At 39.8% G+C, this 24,200-nt stretch overlaps 2 protein-coding genes across 4 annotated transcripts in view; one reads left to right on the forward strand and one right to left on the reverse strand.

Moving 5' to 3' along the window:
- PLLP (plasmolipin) overlaps window positions 1-5,539 on the forward strand; it is a 35,557-nt gene extending 30,018 nt beyond the window's left edge. The window contains exon 4 of the mRNA XM_019754300.2: window positions 5,385-5,539. Coding sequence (XP_019609859.1) covers window positions 5,385-5,462 — 78 coding nt within the window. The 3' untranslated portion in view covers window positions 5,463-5,539. The remainder of the gene's footprint in view (window positions 1-5,384) is intronic.
- The window catches only part of RSPRY1 (ring finger and SPRY domain containing 1), a 41,651-nt gene continuing 18,465 nt past the window's right edge, over window positions 1,015-24,200 (reverse strand). For all 3 annotated transcript variants that reach the window (XM_019754250.2, XM_019754258.2, XM_074314833.1), the window contains exons 5-15: window positions 23,801-23,927; window positions 22,966-23,024; window positions 21,032-21,098; window positions 20,503-20,634; window positions 19,174-19,289; window positions 18,099-18,242; window positions 13,567-13,678; window positions 11,391-11,493; window positions 10,899-11,051; window positions 5,539-5,643; window positions 1,015-2,551 (exon numbers count right to left, since the gene is read on the reverse strand). In XM_019754250.2, coding sequence (XP_019609809.1) covers window positions 2,455-2,551; window positions 5,539-5,643; window positions 10,899-11,051; window positions 11,391-11,493; window positions 13,567-13,678; window positions 18,099-18,242; window positions 19,174-19,289; window positions 20,503-20,634; window positions 21,032-21,098; window positions 22,966-23,024; window positions 23,801-23,927 — 1,215 coding nt within the window. In that variant the 3' untranslated portion in view covers window positions 1,015-2,454. The remainder of the gene's footprint in view (window positions 2,552-5,538; window positions 5,644-10,898; window positions 11,052-11,390; window positions 11,494-13,566; window positions 13,679-18,098; window positions 18,243-19,173; window positions 19,290-20,502; window positions 20,635-21,031; window positions 21,099-22,965; window positions 23,025-23,800; window positions 23,928-24,200) is intronic.

Raw genomic sequence — 24,200 nt, forward strand, 5'->3', positions numbered from 1 at the left:
AATGATTAATATTGAAATCTTGTTTCATGGTCTAGGAAAATTAGAAAAGTAGATCGTCTTATGAACAAAGTTCAAGGGTAGATATCGAGAAAGCTAATAGGCTCCAACAGAGACAGATTACCTACTAATTCCATTTATTCTTCACTATCTCTACTGAATTTACAGACCACCTTCACCTCTCTGCCGGATTCCTTCAAAGTTTCCCTACTGGTCTTACTATTTCCATTTTTCGCTTGTCTTCTATCCTGCTCCGCCTCCCTCACTGCTTTCCATTCTGCACATAGAAGCCATAGCCATCTTTAAAAATTATTTATCAAAGCACTTCCATGTTTAAACTTTTGCTTTCTATTGTACGTTGGATAAAATACAAAATCCTTAACATGGCTGCATGAGCCAGTCCCGACCTCTCCACGACTGGAGCATACAACTCTACCCATTCATTCCTATCTTACTAGCTACAGGGGCCTTCCATGAGATCCTGAAGCCCACTGAGCTCCTTTCCACCTGAGTTAGGGCCTTTGCCTATAATGTTGAGTTCATGTAGCTACCCAGTCCTAGAAGCTTGTTCTCAGTCTCTCTGCCTGGCCACGTCCCACTTCTTCCTTTTTTGAGTTTTTACTACTACAACTTCCTTAGTGAGGTTTCTTCTGTCCCACCCCCCGCAATCCACCCTGCCATCTAAATGAAGTCCCCTCATTCTCTCTCAAAGCAGCACCCTATTTTCTTTCAAGGCACTCACAATTTATTACAATAAACACAATAATGTTGTCTTCTCCCTACTACCTGATATAAGTAAGCTCCGTGAATAGATCTGTTTTGTATACCACATAGGCACAGTACCCAGAACATATTAGGTGCTCAATAAAGATTTGCTGGACGAATAAGCGATTAACCCCGCTTCTTAATTCTGATACTTGATTCTCGCTTATCCTAGAAAGTGGTAGCCCTTAAACTTGAGAGTATGATGTCTTAGAACTTTAGCAGCAGGCACCAATGAAAGTTGTGAAGTCTTAGTCAAAAAAGGCAACAAATGTTTTATTTCTTCAATGCAAATTACTGATTCACCACAAGCTAAAGAGAACATATATATATATATATTTATATATATTTTTTGAATTTATGTGGAAGACTAAAGACATGGAAAAAATCCAGCACCCCAACAAGTACGGCCAGGAAGGAGATCAGCTCTCTAATAGGACAGTTTAATGAACTACAAACAAGAAAGGGTGGGAAAGGATGAAAATATGTGCATTGAGTTTAAGACACTGTAAAACTCAGAAGACATATTTACTATTCAAGTATAAACTCAGTAAGGACTTGGCATAAATTGAAAGGCAGCTGCTGAGGTACACCATTATAAAATAAGTTCTATGAATTTACAATTCTACCTTCCAATTTTCTGGGAGAAAAAACCAAACTCTTGAAGGTCTTCACCAGAGACCCTGAGAGGGAGTAACACTTTTGATGAAGACATAGTCAACAATCCATGATTGAATTTGCTATTCAAAAACATGTATTTATTTAAAACAATAGGAATATGTGCTCTCAGACTGTCCTCTAAGAGTTTTTGAGACTATTAGTTCAAGAGTTTCAAGGTATATTACTTCCAAAAACAATACTGATTAAAAAAAAAATTTCTTTTAACAAACAGAAAACCTGATTTGATGGTATCTTAAAAATACCCTAAATACCAAATTTTCTCTAGTCAAACACTGCAATTAATTTAATAATTCCTCCTGCATTGTTAAAACATTTTTTCCTCACAAAATGTGGGTACTGCAATTGGATAGAAACACCATGAATGTGAAAATACCACCAATTTTCTGTAGTTAAAAAAAAACTAGATGTTCTTTGGAATCACTGAAATATCAAAAATGTGGGTTTTTTTCCCTACTCTCTGTGCACCTTCTTTCAGGCCCTCCATGTTGCTTGTAGTATTGACCTGTGTGATTCTAGTCTTATAGATTCAAGTCTTGCAGTGCAATATCCACGCTTAACACACTGGTATCTGACCAATGGGAGGTTGTACTTAACCCAGAAATGCTGTCATTTACTTCTCCGTAACGACTTCTGTCCAAAATAAAACTTTAGAATATGAGACAAAACCTCCTGTGTTAAACAATCAAATGAACCCAATGTGGAGAATTCCAGTGTGGTTTCAGCACTCAGGAGGGAGGGCACTGCCCCCTATTGATTTTCATGGAGGTACCACAGGCCTAGCTTGTTAGTATTCAGCTTTCCTTGGCCTTAAAAGGAACTTCTCAGGGCTGGCAAGTTGGGTTAGATTCTAAGAGAATTTTGTCTTTGACAAACTACCATTTTTAGCATAAAATCTGGCCATGGCTATAAGTTTCAATGTGCGTACAACTGATTAGAGATTTTTTTTCTTTGTTTTTCTTTTCAACATTGGCTGGAATTGAGTAGAAATAAGTCCATGGTGCCTCTTCACGTGTGTCATGAAATGTGGGAAATTTGTCTGACTCTAGACACTATTTCTTTACGACACAATGGGCAGGTCTCCAGTTGCAAGGCACAATCCATGCACAGGTCACTGAGGAGAAAGACAAATGCCAGTTAGGTTAACACTTCAAAAGGTCAAACTGCCCACTACTGCTGACTCAATCTAAAATGTTAACAAGCTTGTTAATTGAATGGGAAATACTTAATGGCTAAAAAATGAAATATATAAATAAACAATAAGTCTCCTTCCCATTCCTGATCCTCAATCTTCCTATTCTGAGGAATAAATTAAAAGTTCATGTGTGATATTCCAGAAAGTCTGCATGTACACAGGATATACATGTAGATGTGTAGAGATACAATGCTATTTTTTCCCAGACAGCTAGCCATTTATGCCACTATCATTTGCTGAATGTCTATCTTTCACTGTAGTTTGACACAATATCTTTACCATATTTTCACTTGCAGTTAGTTGTATTTCTGGGCTTCTATTCTGTTTCATTGTTTTGTCATTCTTTTCCTATACTGGGACAAAACTATACACATTTATTTTAATATATTTTAAGATGTGGTAGAATTTTGTCTTAGCATCACATGTACTTTTAAATTAGCGTTTCTATTTCTAGAACAACAACAAAAATCATGTTGCCCTTTTTATATAGACTAAATTAAACTTAAGGGTTAGGGAAAACTGTCACTTTTACAATACTGAGACGTCTTCTTCTCCAAAAACAGATCTATTTATTCAAGTCTTCTATTACATTCTTTGGTCATTTAAAAATTTTCTTCTTATAGGTACCATGCATTTCTTGGTATGTATTCTTACGTAGCCTTTTTAAATGACTATTATAAAAGGAATTTTCAATTATAATGGTCTAAATGGTTGCTGTTGATATACAGAAGAGCTATTATTTTTTGCAACCAACTAGCTTGTTCAATTATCACACTGATGCTAACAGGTTTTCAGTCATTCTCCTGGTGCCCAGGTATACAATCCATCATCTCCAAATGATTTTGCTCCTCTTTCTCATTTTTCTCCCTCTTTTCTCTCACTCATCTAAGTGCCTTAGCTTACACAATGCAAATCATGGTGCCTACAGCTGGCATCCTTATCTTGTCCCCACCATCTCTTAGAATACTTCCAGCGTGTCACCATTAAAAAGATACTAGGGTTTGGTTGAGACATATGTCTTTATATTGTTAAGGAAGTAGCCACACATTCCTAGTTTATACAGTTTTCTACCCTCCATTCATTTCTGTTTTGTAATATTCCATTCATTAGAAATGCACATTGAATTTTAACAAATGCCATTGCAGCATTTTTGGAGAAAGTGTTAATTTCCTGACCTTCTTCCCTTGGCCTATTTGAGTAAATTATGTAAGTAGATTTCCTATACTGCACCATCCTTGCATTCCTGAGATTCCATGCCCTGTTGTACAAGATGCTGGGTCCTACTTGATAATATTTTAGATTTATATTCATGAGTTTTCTTTTTTTGGTGTTTTCTTTACCCGCTTTTGGTGTAATTATCATGTAGGCTTTGTAAAAAGAGTATGGTAGTTTTCCTCTTTTCTCTATGGTCTGGAGAAGTTTAAATAGAATCTATCTATTCCCTGAAAGCTTGAAAAAATTCACCTGAAACCATGTGGTTTTGGTTGGGGGAGAGACAAAGGTAGCTTTGACAATCATCTCAGTTTCTTCAATCATCTCTAACTGAGATCAAAGTTACCTTTGTCTGCAGTAATAGGAATCTCTTCTCAGGGTCTGTTCATGTCATTCTGTTTATCCAGATTTCTTTTCTTTACCCCTACCCTTTTAAAATTGTTGTTGCTGCTGAAAGTTAAGCCACATTTTCTTATAATTCTTTTAATTTGCTCCTCCGACCCTGTTTTGGATTTATCTATTAAGGAGAATATGCTCATACTTAAGATACCTGGTTCTAAGTTTTTAGATTTCGGCCTTCATTCATGAGCCCTTACTTTGTGCAAAAACCACTGAAAAGGGCCAGAGAGTGCAAAGATGAGTAAGACCAGACCTGCTGTTTGGGATCTCAACATTCTTACAGAAACAAAGACCAAAAAGGCTATCAAGAGATCCAACCTTTAAACTCTGCATCTGCCTGTGAGGCCCTGAAAACTAAAATCTCCAAAGGAACTCAAACTGAGGAGTTCTGGGCTGCAGAGTTGATACCAGGGAAAAACCACAACTGGAGCCATTGTGCTTTCTTTCAGAAGAAAGACTGGTAAAGCTAAGGGTGACAGAAGATACACCACATGCACTTCCCTTAGCAGCCAATTAGACAACCCATTTCAAAGGACAGCAAACAAACAGAGGCAGAGTCAGGGGCCCAGGCTGAGCCATGTCCAGGGGTGACAAATTGGGGTCCATCACTCTAGGCTCTGGACCGCTAGGAGACGTGGTGGCTAAAGGTATGTCAAAAATAAAAGCAAGGCAGAGTATGGGCTGTGATGAACTACAGGGAGCTGGCCTGGAACAGGAGCGTGGGTACTGCTCACATACAGTCAGCACACATTCCTGGGCCAGGCCAGGGCCCAGGACACAGGCCAGGGCACTGCCAACTCCTCTTCCCCTTTCTAACCCTAGTTGGGATGGCCTTCTTGGGGACCAGCTTGTTGGTCTTGCTGATGTTTCGCCACTCTGTACTACAGGATCTAGGCTACCCTCTGAGTTCATCTCATACAACTGAAATCTGGTTAGATGGCAAGGAGGCGCTGCCTTCTCAATGGTTAGGACTATAAATAACAAGTATATGAGAAGGCTCTAAGACTACGTAAGAGGGATTGCTGAAGAAGCTCATAAATAGTATTAATCCTTTTACATTTTGTGATGTGAAAACTGTTATTAAAAATACAGTACTGCGAAAACACAGGCATTCCATATCAAACAGCTTCTTCTATTTCAGGAACTTTCTGGAAGACAGCCCTGTGCTACTTGGCAAACTCTAATTCCTCATTCCGCTATGGAACTGGTAATGCTCTAAAAGCAATTCAAGAACAGGATGAAACCTTGCCTAATATAATGTGCAAAATAGGAAATAATCAAACAAGCCCTCTTACCTGTGTCCACATGGCTTCAGCTGTGTGTCTGCTACCTCATCGCAACACAAGGAGCAGCAGTTTTCCCGGATGCTGACTTGTTTCAACAGAGCAAGACGCCTGTGCCTGAGCAGAAAACAGTTTGTCAACCAATAAATGGGGCCTGTTAGCAGAGATGCATAGAAAATGCTTTGAAAATGCTCTGCATGTGTTGTGAACGAAAAAGGGACTACATAGCAGACCCGGCAAGTTCACGGGGCCACATGGCAGGCCTGACAAGCTCACTAACAAAAGTAACCACACAGGATGGTTTGATCATAAATTCCTAACTGGGCAGGTCATGGTGGGTAGTCACGTCCAAGGCCCATAGCTTCCTTTACATTACACAGCGCAGCGCTTCCACTGATCTTAGGTATCTAGGACAACTGCCTTTGAAATGCCAAACCCCTGGGAGGCATAACCCCTGGGAGGCCCTGGGTGGAGCACCTGGAACTCCTCATTGTTATCTTGTTGCCCACATACCATCTTTATTTACTGTAAAAGTTAAATGCGAACTATTCTGCACCCACCAATCCTAGAAAATCCCCCACATTTGCTTATTCCCACCTCCTTAATAAATCTATCACCAATGGATTTCATGTACCTTTGTTACTTCTCTCCTTTGATTCTAAGTGCTTAAAACGAACTGCAAAACTGCCATTCTATGGAGTATTTTCTCAATCTGTTGAATCTTGCTTCCAGGCATATTCTCAGTTTGACTCAAATAAACTCTAATATAAAATCTTTCTATCTGCTTGGTCTTTCCGGCATACTATGTATTCCATTCCTTAAGTTTTATTCAGTAGTTATCACACATGGCAGCTCATTTCACTCTTACAAAGATCTGAAATCACTGGATTCCATTTGGAATGAAGGATGCATGGTCATCCCATTTTACAAATAGTTCAAGAAAATGATTTGCATAAGGCCACATACAGTAAACAGATTCATGGATCAAATTCAAATCTTTTAGTTCTAAGTTCAGTGCTCTTTTTATTTTATCAGCAAAATTTTAACATTTTAAGTTACACACCTCTGAAAGTTTGATGAAAAGCATAGGGCCTTTCCCAATAAAAATGCACATACACAAGTTTTTATACAATTTCAAAGTGCTTACGATAGCCCATTGTGGACTCCCTGGAAGTCCAGTCACCTCAGGTTAGAACCCCTGCCTTGTACTTTCACTCAGTTTGGAAAGGAAAAATAGTGGAGAGGCAGGACGGCCCTGCTGAAGGTACAGCCTTGACGGATGGGCAAGAGAAACATGAAGCATTCATTCAAGCACTTAAGGCCCAGTGTGTGCCAGGCACTGTTCCAATCCTGGGCAATTCAGCAGTGAAGAGAGGACTAAAAAAGAATCTCAGAGAGCTTACACTCCAGTGGGGAAGACAGACAATAAACCAGATAAAAAAGTGAAACATACAGAATGTTAAACACTGATCAGCAGTAGCGTGACGAAAAATAAAGCAGGCGGAAGGATAAGGAGGGTGTATGTGAGAGGCAGGGAGTTACACTTTTAAATATGGCCACAAGGGAAAGTCTCACTAAGATGACATTTAGGTAAAGACATGAAGAGAGTAAGGGAGTGAGCCTGGCAGATATCTGGAGAGAGACCATTTGTGATAGTGTGATTTTATTTATTTAGGAATTAATTTTTTAATTTAAAATTCCTCCCTCTTCCAAGCGATTGCTTCTGCTAAATTATCCTCATAATGTGAGGCTAACAGTTTTTTGTTGAATGAAGGTCAAAAGAACACGACTTTAATTTTTTTAAAGTTAATATATATCACAATTTTTGCTGCATTTATGTGATATTATGATTTATAATAAGAAATATATAGATTTGGACTTCATCCGCATTCCTGGCACAAAATTCCTAAAACCCTTGAAACTTCCCAAGACAAAGGCCTTTTTAAAATATGTTAATGAGGTTACTTTAGAAAAATCCCTAGGTAATATAAGGGGGCTGGCTGCTTGGGGAACCAACCTTGTGATAAGAGCTTGGAAACTTTTAGCCTCATCCTCTGACTAAAGGGGGCCGGGGTTAGAGATTGAGTTCAATTACCAATGGCCAATGATTTAATCAATCATGCCCATGTAATGAGGGCATGGGAACTCTGTGCCCTTTTCCCAAACCTTGCCCTAGGCTGTTCCTATTATATTCTTTTTATGACAAACCAGTAATATACTAAGTAAACTTTTCCCGAGTTCTGGAAGCTGCTCTAGCATATTAATTGATCACTAGGAGGTGGTCCTGGGAACCCATTTACAGCTGGTTGGTCAGAAGCCTAGGTAACAACCTGGACTTCTGATTGGCAGCTAAAGTGGGGGAGAAGGGCAGTCTTGTATGACTGAGACCTTACTCTGTGGGATCTGATGCTATCTCCAGGTAGATAGAGTCAGAATTGAGTTATTGCTTGGTGGTGTTGAAAAATACACATAGGACCATTCTAGTTGCAGGAAAAGCAAGTGCCAAGGCCCTGAGGCTACAACAGACCTTAGTATGTTTTGAATGTTTAAAAGTTAAAAACTACAGTATGTTTTAGAAGCAGCAGGGAGGCCAGGGTGGCTGAAGGAGCATGAACAAATAGGAGAGGGTAGGAGATACAGTTAAAGAAGTAATGGAAAGAGGGGACAACTCATGTAGGGCATGGTAGGTCACTGTAAGGATTTAAGATTTTACTTTAAGTGAAATGGGAAGCCACTAAGTATTCTGAACAGAGAAGCACATGACCTGATTTAAGTTGTAATGAAATCATTCTGGAGGCTGTGTTGGATAGACTGAAGGGGGTCAAGGCAGGAACAGGGAGACTAGTTAGAGGGCAGGGCAAAAATAATCCAGGTGGGAAATTACGGAGGCTTGGACCATGGTGGCACCATGTTTTCCCAAAAATAAGACCCAGCTGGACTATCAGCTCTAATGCGTCTTTTGGAGCAAAAATTAATACAAGACCAGGTCTTATTTTACTTTAAGACCAGGTCTTATTTTACTATAAGACCCAGTCTTTATGATATGATATGATATAATATAATGTAATACCAGGTCTTATATTAATTTTTGCTCCAAAAGACGCATTAGAGCTGATTGTCTGGCTGGGTCTTATTTTCGGGAAAACATGGTGGCAGTGGGGCTGATAAGCAGTTGGATTTGGGATATAAACTGAAGACACAGCCCACAGGATTTGGGGAGGGATCGGATGTGGGAATGGCAGAAAGTAAGGTGTCAAGGGTACTCTAGGATTATGGCCAGGGAATCTGGAATGATAATGGACTTGTTAACTGAGATGAAGGAAGACTGGAAGAGAAGCAGGTGGCTGCGAGTGGATGACTATTGTAGCCGAGAGGGGGGTACATGGTGCTTCGCTGTACTATTCTTTTTTGGTGTGTGTATATTTGAAGTTTGCCATACTAAAAAGGTTAAGAAGAAGAAAAACAGAGTGAATGAAAGGAAACTTACAGACAGAGGGTACATACGACAAAGAACAATCTATAAAATCCCAGGTAGTAACGTCCATGATCTCCTACCCTGAAGCTAGGAAGGAATACTATTCCAATGATTAAAAAAGTATCCCTGAATATAAGCTTTTGGAACACGGGCTGGAAATATTAAAGGCATAGAAAATGGTCTTGGGCACCTTAACACTTAATGCCACAATTTGTAATTAATTGTGATTGGAATGTTCTATCTAGTAGGAGGCTGGAATTAAGGAGGCCACAGTCAGCCTCCAACAACTCCTATCTTGATGTCACTGTTAGAGACGACAAAGTCTAGTGCAGCACAGGACTGCTCTAGCTTTTACCTCTGCTGTTTTTATGCAAGGCAGGCCGTACTTTCGGTGCTAAACTGATGTACCAAGGGAGTATCTAGAAGCTGCCGCAAAAGGACACCTGCTGCCATCTGACTTTTGGAAAGTTTAATTCTGCAGGGGTGGTTAAGCAAATGCTGAAGCAGTTTTAACTTAGGCCAGCCTCCAGGGGAACTCTTAGATGGATCGGTCATACCTTTTAGGATGTATGTGAGAAGGCAGACTTATTTATGCGCTGCATCCAAGAAGACAGGCTAAATATAAAAGTAATGGGGTATGACAGATGAGAGTGCTGTTACTTCAGACTTTCCCCAAGAACTGAAAGGTAAGCATTTCTGTCAGGCACTAAGACAACTGAAGGAATGCTCTAGGAATGAACCTCAGGTCCCTAAGGGGGTAATGTAAGTAGCCCTTCTGTTCTTGAGATATTCTGGAGGTTCTGCTGGTGCAGCCAATGCTGCTATCACTAGGTGACATTTTCTAGTTCATTCAGAAACTGTTGAGCCACTCTTAAGCCTTTAGGCACTGAGTCTAAGGAGAAGCAGAGCCCAGAGGGCTGTTTATAGACCTGATTTTGAGCCAAAACAGGAGCTAGGATTACATTATGCTATAGATCCCCTTAGGGGCAGAAAGGCCCAACACTGGCTCTGCCATAGCCAGTATGGTCTCCTTCACTGCTGAGACTGTCATTGATAAAACATATGTGGCGTTAGTAACAGGAATCCCCTTCCTCACATAGGCCCAGGAAGCTGCTCTGGTAAAAAATGATGAACTTTAGCTCATATTGTGAAATAAGCTTCAACTTGAATTACCAGGAAGCAGCTGGAGTCTTTCCCAGCTTAAGGAACAGACTATGTTCATCTCATAAGGAAGAAAAGGAGGCATTCATCCAATGAGACAATTAATGCCAATCACAGTTTTTGGCAAACATAGACTGTAAAATTTTATCCAAGATGGTATTCACTGTCCTAATGGTTATAGAATAGTGTGGGCGTATTTGCCATGCAGCTAAAACCCAACAAAAAGTCTGTTTTAATAAACCCAAGTCTGTTAAAAGATGCACTTGATTTCCTAATATTTAGGGTTTTTACACTGACGTTCAAGTGAAGTTAGTTTGTAGGGGTGTTTTTTTTTGGTGTATGTGCATGTGTTATATTGGCTGATTTTCAAATCAATGTTATTTATTTAGCTCATAAAAATTATTTGGAAGTGCTCTTTCTTTCTGGGTTCTGTAACATTTTAAATGGCAATGAAGTTATGTTACTAAAAGATTTGGTGGAGGTCTCCTGTGAAACGAACTGGGTCTGATGCTTTTTAGGAACATAGCTCTTAATTTTTTTCAATTAATATTATATTAACTGTTTTGCTTGTATCTCTTCTGGGATGTGTTTTAGTAATTTATATTTCTTAGGAAGTCACCACTTTACTCAGGTTTTCAAAATTATTTGTGTAAAGTTGTAAAAAGTCTCTTAGAAACTGTTGCAATTTCTCATGAGATCATGTGAAAGTCTGAGACAGCCTGCACAGATTCCTTACCTTGGCAAAATGATTTTCTCTTCAGCTGTTAGGAAGGCGTAATCATTAAAAGTGCTAAATTTCATAGATGGTGGATATTTGAATGGTTTTGCTCCAAAATTGAACTCACATTGTTGATATGACATGAAACTAGCTGCAGCAAAAAATCCAGATCTACAGATAAAAATGAGAACAGAGGTCAAGGGAACTCATAAAAACAAAGTAAAGCTCAAACACAAAGTGGTTTTAAGAATCAGAATGAATCATACCCTACCCAATAGGAAGGGTGACAGGCTCTGTTTACTTACCTAGAGAGGACTGTAAACCACTGTCCTGCTCTTATCTTCCCAGGTTAAAATTTTGAGATAGCCTTAGGTATGACCAAATGGGTCCCCAATTACTTGAAATAAAATGATTTCTCATCACAAGTGACTACATAAATGGACAAAGTTCTTTTCTGGAGAAAAGTACATTCTATGCATCTCAAATTTCTGTCTGGGAGAAGCTACTTACACAGTGGATGAAAAGACTTGCTTCTCAGGAGGCAGCTGGTTGCCATTTAGAAAGAAGATCATTTGCTTTTCATTCAAGTCTAACAGAAATCCTACTGTATCTCCTACAGGACAAAGCAAAACACTGTTAGGATAAGGGTGTATACTACTGGGGTTCTGCTAAGTAAAACAAGGGTTTTAATGTCACTGCATTGAGTCTACATCTGTAGCCATGGATTCAACATATCCATCTTTCTTGCTTCTTCTACAACTGATCTGACCCCCTACATACCACTAACTTAGCGTACCATTAAGAAGAAAATGTTGCCAATTACTCTATCATAAGCCATCAATTGCAAGATGCATCTCAATTTCAAAGATGTTAAAAATGTGAAAAAAATGTGCATTTTGGGAATAGTGAAATACGGTATAAGATCAAAATCATGTGCTTCTTTGCCTCTTTGCTCAAAAACATGTTAAAAAAAAGTATTCAGCTTCACTCAAAGTTTTTGCTTTTTAAATTGTTAAAGAAAAACAGGAAATTACACAGTTATGTCAAGAAAAATGGATACTCAATGCTGGTGGAAGAAATCTGGTAATATATAGCAAGGGAATTTAAAAAATGAAATTCTATATCTCTCTTGCCAGAGAAGTTTCACTTCTAAGCATTTGTCCTGAGAAAATCCAGAATGGTTTATAATATTTTTTATAATAATTTAAAATGGCAAAAATGTATCTAACCTTAATATAGTACGATTATATAGTACTGATTAATATAGTACGATTATATAATAATATATTTAAAAAGCCATTAAAATGTTATTTAAAAACCTAGAAAGCTGTTTAAGGCATATTAAGTATAACGAGAAATATATATACAAAATTTTATATGTCTTTAAAAAAAATCTCGGGATGGAGGAGTTATAAGAGATTTTAGATTCATCTTGCTTTCCCCATTTTCCAAATTTTTAAAATAAACATATTACTTCAGTAATTGTTTTTAAAATTATTTAAAAAAACAAACTAGGCAGTTTTTGCAGACAGTGCCTTTATCCTATGCCCTGTTAAATGAAGTTTTATGCTCATTTAAGAACCTGCAAGCCATTAAAATAAAGGCTTATGTTGGCTTTTAAGGTTTTTTCCTTTCCTACACTATCAATTTAGTTAATTAAGTGGAGCTGTCCCTGCACGGCAGTGGCCAAATTCCTGTTCTCTCAGCATGACTGAAAATTCAGTTTATATCTGTAATGCTGACTAGGGCAGGAAGGACACAGAGAGAGAAGACTTGGAGAAGTAGCTAGACTATACCCCTATTTAGCTCAAATGCTGGGAATAAAATCTTTCAAAGGCTCCATCCCTTAAATATGACCTTATGTCTTCAGAACGAGGGGGTGAAGGGCACCATGTGGCCCCTGAGAATACCACCCTCCAATGTAATGGTGCTGTGCAGGGAAGGTCTGTTTTCACTGTATTTAGCTGGGGGTAAAAAGACTCAAAAGCCTTAAATCCTTCAGTCTAAGTGTTTAACAAATCAACTGTGTGGTTGTAACTTTGCTGCTTGAATCTTTATCAATGTGTTCATGGGTCCAAGACCTTGGATACTGCAAATTGGATGGAACAAAAATTGAATCGAGTGAATAAGATCACGCTGTTGCTAAGAGTCCTAGAGCCACGACTGAGTGTTCTGGTGGCCTGTGCCCCTACAGCATCCTGAGTCTGCTGTCTGGAGAATGGAGGCTGCGCAGATGTGTTTGTGGCCAAGAGTGCTCGCTCACGTCATCCTGAATAGCTGCCCTTGAGGTGCCCAGAATGTGGATACTACACAGTGCTTATTCCACAGCCGTCTGATCTCTGAAAACATCCTCAGTTACCTGGCATTACCATGTCAGTATTTCAGTATCTCCATAGCTGCTATGATTCAAAACACACCCAGAGAGGAAACTAGAGTTCACATTAACCTTACGATGATCATTTCCCACTAAATTAAGAATTTTATACTCTTGAGATGTTTTTGCTGAAAGAAGGGCTCCACGGGGAGTGAACACCACTCACATGCATGGCAGGGGATACCAAGGCTAATCCTTTCCACATTTCATATTCTTCCATTAGAACATTTTAAGGCCTAACATAATAGATGCTGCCTCATAACCTAATGTCTTAACCGAGTCGATAAATTCATGATGGAGAGGCATGAATACCTTCCTTCCAGCACGGGTGCAGGTGGGGCTTACTTCTGGCGTTGTACCAGATCAGCTGCCGGCAGCCATCGTACGCACAGGAGTACTCATCGTCCCCGATGCCGTAGCCTTCCTGGAGGGAGACAGGCCCAGAAGTTCAGCAAGGCCTGCTGTGTTCTGGGAAAAGACAGTGCGTCCTTCTCCACCATTACCCTGGTGCCTGGAATTCTAAGCTTTCCAGATGAAGGGAGAACCTATGGTTCTTGAAGGTACCAAAATTCTGACCTGGAGTCCTGGTTCCCAGTGCCCAGACAATGACCTACCTCACCAGCAAATATTTATCAAGTTTCCCATTGGTTACTTCATTTTATTCTCACTAACCGCCTTGAGGCTGGTGGCATTATACTCCATTTTAAGAGGAAATAAAGGCTCAGAGAGGTCAACCAGCTTGCCCAAGGACATGTTACTAAAACAGTCAAGTTTGGATCTTCTGATTCCAAGACTGGTGTGCTTTCCACTTCACTGCTACTGGGTAAACACCCTTCTTACATCAAAGTAGATTTCAAAACACCCGCACGCTCACAGATTTCAAAACTGGAGACAAGAGAAAGGTTATAGTGGAAAATCAGCTAAAGCTATTTTGAGATCAGCTCAATTTGAGCAACATGAAGGTCCTTGGCAGCTTGTCACTTACTGCCTTTTAATTACCTCAATTATTTTATTGTTAACATAAAAGGGTGGATGGGAATCTTCAGAAATTATTTTGAATGCTTATAAAAAATAGAGGAAATAATAAAAAACATAAAGAATAATTAATAATAAATAAGATAGAGGAAGTGTACAAATCAGACAGCTGCTACCGTCAAGGGTCAAGGGTGGAAGATTCTAATGGAGAAAGGGAATGAAAACGTGGGTCAAATCCAATTCAGATGGCAGGGCCTGGTGCCGATCTACCTATTCTATGGGATAACGCACTGAGGAGACACACTGAACAAGGCCCTCACATACTCCTTCACTACTTGGACTAGAACACACTGAATTCTTGGACTGCAATCTCCTGAATTTGGAGGAGTGTTCTCCAAAGTGAGACTTCTGAATCAGCTGTTCTGAACGTACTATTCAGACTACTCAAGTGTTAAGTGAACTTGCACCTAACTGCCTTTAGGCAGAGAAGAAATTCACCAGTCTATTATACTATAAAGAACACCTTGTTATCTATCCCCTTCAAAGCCTGAACAATTTTTATGGGTGTTGAGGCACAGGCAAAAGGCAAGCAATTCTTTCCTATCTTAACTTTCTAATGTCCTAGGAAGTCCTCGACAGAACACTTGAAAGAAATTCCTAGAGGATTCCTAGCCACCAGAGTTGTTAAGAGCACTTTACAAGGCAATGTCTTCTATGTCTGGATGAAATTCACAACAGAGTGGCGTTGGGAGACAAAGAGGGAACACTAATAATTTTAACCACAGATCAACATCTGCAGGCTAAGAAGTAGGCACGTATGCCAAGACGAGATGCACTTTAAACAGCCTTTTGAGTTTACATCTCAGAGAGCAATCTAGATGTACTACACTTGCCTTCAACCTGAAAACATTCCCAACAGGACTAACTATGGTTTCCGTTGGCTGACACAGATAAATGAGAGAATAGGGTAGCTAGCTGGGTACTTGCGGTGATAATTTTGATCTGCCTGCTTCTGGTCACGTATATTTTAGTAATGGAAACATTACTAAAAACAAACAAAGGAAAGTTTATCCATAGCTTGTCACTCGGGGAATATTCTGAATCCTGCCACACGTGACAGACACCATTCTTTTTAGTGCTGTCCTGCATCCCAACCCTTTGCTGTTATGGGGAATGTAATGAAGATACAGTGTCCTGCCTCCTGCTCTGGAAGTAGAGTGGTAAGATGTGATTCTCCTAGGCTTGGCCAAGTGGATTCTCCCGTCAGACACCTGGTGTGATGTGAGTGACCCCATGTGGAGGGATGGATTGCAAAATGTGAGCATCCGGGCCCCTAAAACACTGGCTGTTGTAATTCCTGTCTTAGCCTTGGACATTGCCTTGGAGCCTGTCTAGTTCTCAAACCCCTTAATAGTTTGGGAGCCCCCAATAGCCTTCCCAGTCATTCCTCTTCTATTTAAGATAACAGTCATTTTCTCCAAGGTAAGAGGCTTCAACAGGCGAAGGAGCAGGGGCTCTCTCCTCCAGCACTCAGAGGGTAGGTGACTTTGGGCAAGTTTCTAATTACTTTCTCTGACCCTCATTCTCCTCATCTTTAAATGGGAGAATAATACCTTCCCAAACTCTCAAAAAGATTAGAGATGAGTAAGGGAAAGATCTGCGGTAAATGTTCCTGAAAAGGCAAAGACATTTTAAAAAAGGCAAGATGCACCCTTAGAGACTCGCTACTCCCAACCCCCCATAAAAATACACAACACAACAAAACAAACTGCTCTGTAGGTGACCTGAACAAGAACTATCCTCAGGCTTCTCATTTGAAGGACCTACCTCTGAGCCCAACACTTTCGTCATCCTTTCAAAACTGAGGCCCAAGCAGTAAGAGTTCAAACGAGAAGCACTATGGACTTCAGAAACTGGGTTTATCCTGGGAATGACTTATTCGAGAAAACCACCCTTGTCTGTACAGGCAAAAAGATTCTCAATCACCAGAAGAACGTCCATTTGAAGCAAAGTTGTAAGTATGACAACATCATTAAAATCCTACATTTGGGAAAAGATGTATCAGACTTTATCAATTTCTAACGGGAAATCGACCAATACTTGGATCAGAGAAAAATGTTTTGTTTTTGTTTTTTAAAGAAAGAAGTTAACAGTCTATCAAGCCATTTCAAGGGTAGGAAAACAGCATTTTAAGCCTCTTAATTGAAAGAGCCAAAGTTTCTACAACTACGTGGCAGAAATGAGCTTCATTCACCGATAACATAACCCCACTTCACTGGTCACTTAAAAAAATACTTGCAATATTCAGTCTCAGTCTCAGACACACTACACCTAGATCTTTAGTATGTTCGCTGCCAAATTAGGAGAAACGAATTTTATACTGAAGCGTCCTCCCTAGAGGAATCCGTATTTCTTTTAATTCTGGAGCAATTTTTCTGGAACGAGGAAATTAGCTAATTCTCTGAGATTCTCCCTATTTTCAAATGCAAAGAAAACAACTAGGATAGGAAGGAGACTGAATTCTAGTCCTAGTTTCTTTATGTCATATTCTGTCTCAGTTTTCTCATCTGTGAAATAGAAATTGTGACAGTAAAAACTGTTGTGAGAATCAGATGACATACTCTGAAATGAAGGTGCTCTGGAAATTCAGTTTTTTGTTTTTTTTTTAAGACCTAAAAAATTATCTTTAGGACATCTTTTGGGGCAGGTGGTCAGTGTAATTGCTTTAAATCAGGGCCCAAGTTGGGCACTGAGAGACTAACTGGCATTGTTCTCCAGACCTGCTACTTCCAGGTTTTGATTGAGGCCCGGTTGACTAGGGGGCCCTATATCAGGGAAGGTTCCCAACAAAAGCAACAGCAGCCTGGGGTTGAGTTCTCCACCATGGACAAGAATCCCGACCTGTCCTCTCCACTGGCCCTCTTCCTGCCATCTGTCTCTCTTCAGCAAGGAGTTCAGTAAAATGCCATGAAAAATTCTGGGATGCTGTACAGCCTTTCTGAAAGGGCTCTTTAGAAACTATGCTTATGGCAGGCAAGTTTAGTTTGATTTTGTTGGATAACTTCTAAAACCCATCCTGGGACCTTTCGTATGAGATGGGAGACTTACTTAGGTTAACAAAATAATCCAAGAGGCTTTCCCCAGCTTAAAAATAAATCATATGTCCACAAAATAGTCCTGCAAAGCTGGATTAATTCCAAACAGCTTATAATTTGAATAACAGAAGAAAGCCGACTGGGCTGGGCATAAGATGGGTATGAAGTGGCAAGAAATCAACATCTATAGGAAAGGGAGGAACTCTAACCTCTCCCACTCAGGGAATGGTAGCCCAGTCCTGCTTCCTCTAATGGATTTATCTTCCCTTCTATATTACCACTTTCTATAACAAAAGATAAATACTAGATATTGAAAACAAATGTGCCTATTAATTACAAGGTAAAAATCAAGTAAGACAAGTCAAGACAACATTTCATATTTAATGACAGGAAGAGAATTCCTACAACATTCTTAAAGCTTAAATGCAAGGGGAAAATGATCATTGGTCCCAATATAAAAACCGAGCCAAAGATGTGGGTGGGGCCAGAGCAGAACCTACAAAGATGAAGGACACATCCAACCTCCAGGTGGAAAATTAACGAGAACTTAAAACCTGAGGGAATAAAGGCTGAGGGGCACTTAATTTCACTTGTGTTTTCCTATTTCTGAATCAGTTTAGCAAGCCACTGTTAGGGATTTGGCACCGCACCATGTGGTTCAGCCCAAGAAATGGCTATTGTGCAAACCTATCTCAAAAATATGTTAAGTATCCTCCACCCACTTGCCAAAAAACTACTGTTGCCCCGACTGGCACAGTTCTCCAGGGTACTCACATGATTGAGAAATTTGCTGTCTCGTGTGGCCCAGCCGATCTGCATGACGCCAGAAGTGACCACTGTCACCTCGTAGTACCACACCCCAGCATCCACACAAAAGGTGCAACGCACACTTTCAAAAGAAGAAGCATCACAGCGAGCCTGGCAAAACCAAACAGCATGACAGTCCACCATTAATGTCTGAAGACCACCAAGGATAACTGACTGCCCAGAAGGTTCACTGTATTTTTCCTTGTTAAAAGCTTCTGGTGGACTACTGTTTCCTTCTCTGTGCTCCCTCTGTGACAAGAAGTGCAAAACTGAATGAAGCAAACTCCATTTTACAGTTTTATTTCCAGGGAGTTTTAATAGGATTGGAAGACTTGAAGGATGGCTGCAGTGAGAATTAGTGAAGACTACGGCTTCATTTTTAAATACTGATTTACAGAGCTTTGCTCTCATAATACAATCTTTTACAAATGCATAAACATTGTGTTAACCTGTACTTGTTACGGTGGAGGGAGAGAAGGCTATTGAAGGGTATAAGATGCAGTATGTAAAAATAATTGAAAGCAGAGAACTACACGAAGCATTTGGCAATATATAAGATCAAAGAGCTGTTTGCAGTCATTCTTCAAACAGCTCTTTGATCGTGATGTCTGGTGCCTTACAGTACCTTCCTGTACGTAAGCAGCTCTCTCATCAACCTGCACCACAAAACCAGCAGCATTTCCAACATACATGGGAAGGGAGAGCACTAGACTGAATCTAGCTGGCTATGAGGGGTTTAAAAAAAGGAAGGGCTACTTTTAGAAACACTAGTCTGTACCTTTAGCTGAATAAAACAGCAGAGATTAAAAACAGACGCATTTAAACCAGCTAATAAATATTATAGTGCTTCCTGTATGTACAGCACTATGTGGGATATAAAGGAGTAAATAATGTCCTGAACACCCTCTCTCCCACTTCCAACCATGCTTAGAGAATGAATAAACTTTCACCGACTCTGCAAGAAATTGCTTTTGTTCAGAAGCAGGGCATGAGAATAAGAACAAGGGTTTTCCGCCGAATGGTCCATCTGCAGAAGCTTTACCTCCAAGCCATGAGGCGAGATCTTCAGGTACTCGCTGACATCGTTGCTATTCAGCATGGCCCTAATGCTATTCAAGTCCACTTTCTCATAGGTCAGCTGCCTGCCTTCTTTCAAAACTGCAAAAGGAAAAGTGGTCATGGTTCTAAGGCAGGCTGTTGTGGGGGAAAAGCTAGTATTATGGCTAGCTGCCATTCTCATCAAGCAGCAGAAGTGCTCGTAGATGGCAGAATCGGTAGATGGATAACCTTGGCTTCCTGCTCCACTACCATATGAAGATTAATCAAACAAGCTAGGAAAGGCAGCCCTGCTACGTTTATGCTTCCGTTCCCTGTATCCATTACAGGCACACTTCAGAGATAGTGCGGGTTTGGTTGCAGACCACCGCAGTCAAGCCAATACTGCAATAAAGTGAGTCACGTGAGTTTTTTTGGTTTTCCAGTACATTTAAAGGTTATGTTTACACTACACTGTAGTCTCTTAAGTGGACAATAGTAGTGTGTCTAAAAAACAATGTGCATACCTTAATTAAAAAATACTTTATTGCTAAAAAATGCTAACCATCATCTGAGTCTTCAGTGAGTCATAATTTTTTGCTAGTAGAGGGTCTTGCCTTCAATTTGTATTTAAAAATGCAATATCTGCGAGGCACAACAAAGCAAAGCACAGAAAAAGAGGTCTGCCTATATTTTGCATGCAACAAATCTGAATTGTACTTTTTCAGAATGATTCTTTACCTGGCACTACACAGGCTGTGCACTAAGCACTCCCCAGCTGCGGCAGGAGCAGGGGGTCACACGTCCAACTGTGCTTTACTACAGTGCTAACTTGGATGGGGAGGGAGGCTACAGTATAGTTTTCTCCTTGGAGGAGAAAAAGAGAAAAGTCAGGAGCAACCCTCGTTGTGTGGGCAAGACATGACTTGGGTTTTGAAGCACAAAGCTGAAACAATGAGAAAAGTAGAGAGAGGGAGTTCCAAATGAGGGGCACAGGCCCGGAGGTGGGAATGATTGGGACCTGGTGTAGGACAGTTTGCATGGGGAACAGTTGATTGGACAGTGTGATCTGATTAACAGCTTTGATGCAGCAGGAAAACAAGAAACCAGCAAAAGTTTTTGAATACGAGAGTGCTGGAATTAGAAGCATTTCATATAGTTCTTGTTTGACAGGTCCCTACAATGCTTTTCTGCTAGAATACAGCCAACCTCCCAGTAGAAGATCTTATAAGGAAAAACTCACACTCACTATTACAAATTGAAGACCAGTGAACCTATATAAGAAATGGGTTTGGGAATGGAAACAGGCATTTAATAAAGGACATTTCCTACTCACAGAGATTGTCTAAGCTCCACTGGGCACAGAAACCAACTTGACGTTTCAGATAATCATGATCATCAGCCCAGGACTCCAATGTGACAAGCCGGTCACTAATACTGGATTCAGAGATAGTCAGTTTATTTTCACCTGTTTGGAAAGACATGAACCTTGAATTAACCATGAAAGAGTAAGATGATTTACTGGGCAAATTAGTGGTGGGGACACAAGTGAGGAGAGGCAATCAGAGAACTTGGAAACTAGAGTAATGACATAGCCCAAGAGCTCTGATATTTTCTAGAAAGTAGCAACCTCATCACTAAAATCATAGTCACCAAGTTTTGATTCTTAGGTGAGAAAACGCTTGCCTATATCCCTGTTACATCTCACTGGCTTTGAGGTGTCTACACAGACAAAAACAGAATGTACACGTTTGATGGGATTCAAAGCATCAACTCATCCAGTAACTAAGAAAAGTAAGATTTTTAACAACCGATACGTACAACCAATACGTAAGATCATTAGTGCAAGAAGTCACTATACCTACTTGTCTGTGCAAACTTTTCCAGTGCGATAAGTGCAAAAAGCATGACTGTGGGGTGGGACTGTAACTTCTGAAAGACAACAAAAGATAAAAAAACAAAAAACAAAAACATCATTTCCCTGCAGAGGCGGCAAGTTATCCACTTCCTCGTCTTACCCAGTCTGTGGTAGATTTTTGTTGGAGCAGTCAGAAAAGTTGCACTCATTCAAGTCCTCGAATATCCATTTGCTAATATTGTTAGTAATGAAGAACCAGGTTACTGGGTTCATTTATAGATATGGAAATTTCAACAGTATCTTGTTAAACGCACTATTGTTTTACTTAGTAACATTTATATTAGGGCTTTGTTAAATAAAATAAAGCTGATTCTTACATTTGTTTAAGCAAGTCAAACAGAAACCTAGAATTGTGGCAAAAAATGACTTTCTATTCACAACCCTAAAAGGAACAATTCATCACTGTCATGTTCCAAAATAATAATGAAATTAACAACTAATGGCTTAGTTTTCAATCTGTTCTCTGAAAGGAATTCCATAAATGCTGATGGTAGGTGGGAGAGAGCAACAAATGAGCTCTTTCAGTTACATTTAAGTTCATGCCACATGTTTATATTTAAAGAAAGACCTATTGGCTTAACATCACATCTCACAGCCATCCTTTCACACAGCTAGGTTAAGAGCCTGCAAAGAAGCTCTAGAACATCAGAGGATTCCACTCACTTCCCTGGAGCCCAAGTAAGTTCTGCAAAGCTCATCTAACCATCATGTTCCCCTGCTGCCAAGCCTGTTCAGCACCCTGCTTCCTGCCATGTCCATTCTCAATCCCACTGTTTGACTTTTCAGGCCCTGAGCCCTCCCTTCCTGGCTGTTCAGTCTATGTCTTCCTATCTCTGTTCACTATCTTCTGACCAGACAATTCTCTGTAATATGCCAGGAATACAGTTCTGTCTACCTCTGAGCTTCTGCTGGTCATGTGCCCTTAGCCAAGAAACCCATTTTTCCTCCCCTGTGCACAATCAAATCCTAACTATATGGTGTGACCCACTTGAGGTTCCACCTTCATCAGAAGCCTGTCTCCCGAGCCTGTCCCAGCTCTCACCACCTAGATCTCCCACCTCTCAACCACCTTCTCAGAACTCTTATGGCACTCAGTCCGAAAGAAGTGATTTCGCCCTTATTATATCCTGTCATAAATGGAGGCTTATTGTCTTGTCTGAGTAGTTTTGTTCCCTCAACTAACCTGGAAACTTCTTGACGTCAAAGGACTGCTATGTTACTTCTGTATCCCCAGAGTGCTTCTTAACACAGTGTTAAGTATTTTAAGTACATCTCATACAGGCACTGAAAAATAAGGTCTTTCAGACTTTGAAAAAGGCCAATGATCACTAGGCCTGCAAAAATAACTTTAAAAAATACAGACCAGTCAAGACTGCAGTCTAGCAGTGTGAGACATCTGACAGCACAGCTGCAGCAAACCACAAGCTTCGCAGACAATATATCAAATAAATCCTCAGCAACAGTTTTAAGAGCAGGAGGGAAGGAGGAGGGAAGGAGGAACAGAGATTTATAAACAATGGGAATCTGACCTGAGGGTTTTCTGGCTTAGAATGCCAAGTAATTCTGTTTCCACTGGGGAGGTCCCTACTGCCTACCATTTGGCAGACTCTAAGGACACACACACAAAAGCCAATCATAGCGGCTATCTTATAACTAAATTTAAAACCAGACCAACTCAGCTGTTTTTGCTTGTAATAAATTCCTATCCCACCCTCACTTTTTTTTTTTTTTTAAACATAGGAGGGAATAAACACTCAGGAAACACCTGCAAATAAAACTTAGAACTGATTCCATTCTCTGTGCCAGTGGCTAAGCTGGCAATTTGAGAAAAATGCACAATTCTAGATGACTAAAAATAACTAGCTTTGATGTCTCACTTACCAGACACTGTAGCAAATATTCCAGTATTCCTGGGCTAAGTAAACCTATACTTGCAGGACCTAGACGAATACAACAAACACTGAATATAATTAAATATGCCATATTATTTTGAATCAGTAACTACTAATAACATTATTTTGGTAGAACTCTTTTACATAGTATTCTCCCGCGTATTATCTTATTCAAGCCTAGTGCTCTGAGGCAGGACATAGTACTGTCCCCATTTCACAGTTAAGCAACTGAGCCCCCAAGTGAAGTGACCTACTCCAGGACACTTGGGGAGCACACAGTGGAGTTGGGACCAGCACCCATGTGCTTTGATTTCTAATCCATTGTTGCGTCTACCATATATCATATAACTAGCTGAATTATTCACCTGTACTTTAACATTAACTTTCCTAAAATATTCATAAACAAGTTAAATATCTGCTGCTTCTCAGGAATTGCTCCAATTTAAAGTTCCTTTTCCTCTTCCCCTACCCTGTGCATCTCCATTACCTAGCTAAATTTTATAAAGTGTGTGTGTATTTGTACATTGTATACATACACGTACATATATAATCTTTATTTATTATACTGAATTTAGCCTTTTCTCCTATTCTTAATTTTAAAGCAAATAAGTAAAACTTTTTCTTTTAAATTTCCCACTAAATATCCTCAATGCTAAATTAGATTACCTCTGTGGCCTCTAATTTTTTTCCCAGTTATCCCTGTTCCTCTTTTTTTTGAGACACTTCTCTATGGTAAAGCAGGTCTGATCAAAGACCTGTAGTGCAACCTTCCCCTTAATGTCAAACAACTTAAGGTCTTCCTTGGTGGAGCTTCCCAGAGTTACCTGCTAGCTTCTCGGCCAAGCAGCCTAGGACAGCAGATGTGTTCCTGTGTTTGGCAGGATGACCTGAGTCCTGGCAAGCTACTTCGCCATTTAAATTGAGAATTTCTGTCAATTTCTGGAGTGCATCCTAAAAACAAAAATGAACAAGTATAGTTGATAAATATACTACTTAGGTTTTTGTCCCCCAAAGTAATTCTGTTAGACAAAAGGTATAACCAGGTGTTAAATTATCTCAGAATAACCATACAAAAATGATATAATATACCCAATAACACCATTATTGCTGGGAACTATTATTTGATCAACCTGAAAGTTTTCTTACATGAATTGCTAGATTCCATTTCTTTCAAAATGCACCAGTTGTGTCAAACATGTGCCATATAGTCTTGAATCATTAAAT

Source organism: Rhinolophus sinicus, linkage group LG11 (assembly GCF_036562045.2).
Source record: "Rhinolophus sinicus isolate RSC01 linkage group LG11, ASM3656204v1, whole genome shotgun sequence".
Taxonomy (NCBI): domain Eukaryota; kingdom Metazoa; phylum Chordata; class Mammalia; order Chiroptera; family Rhinolophidae; genus Rhinolophus; species Rhinolophus sinicus.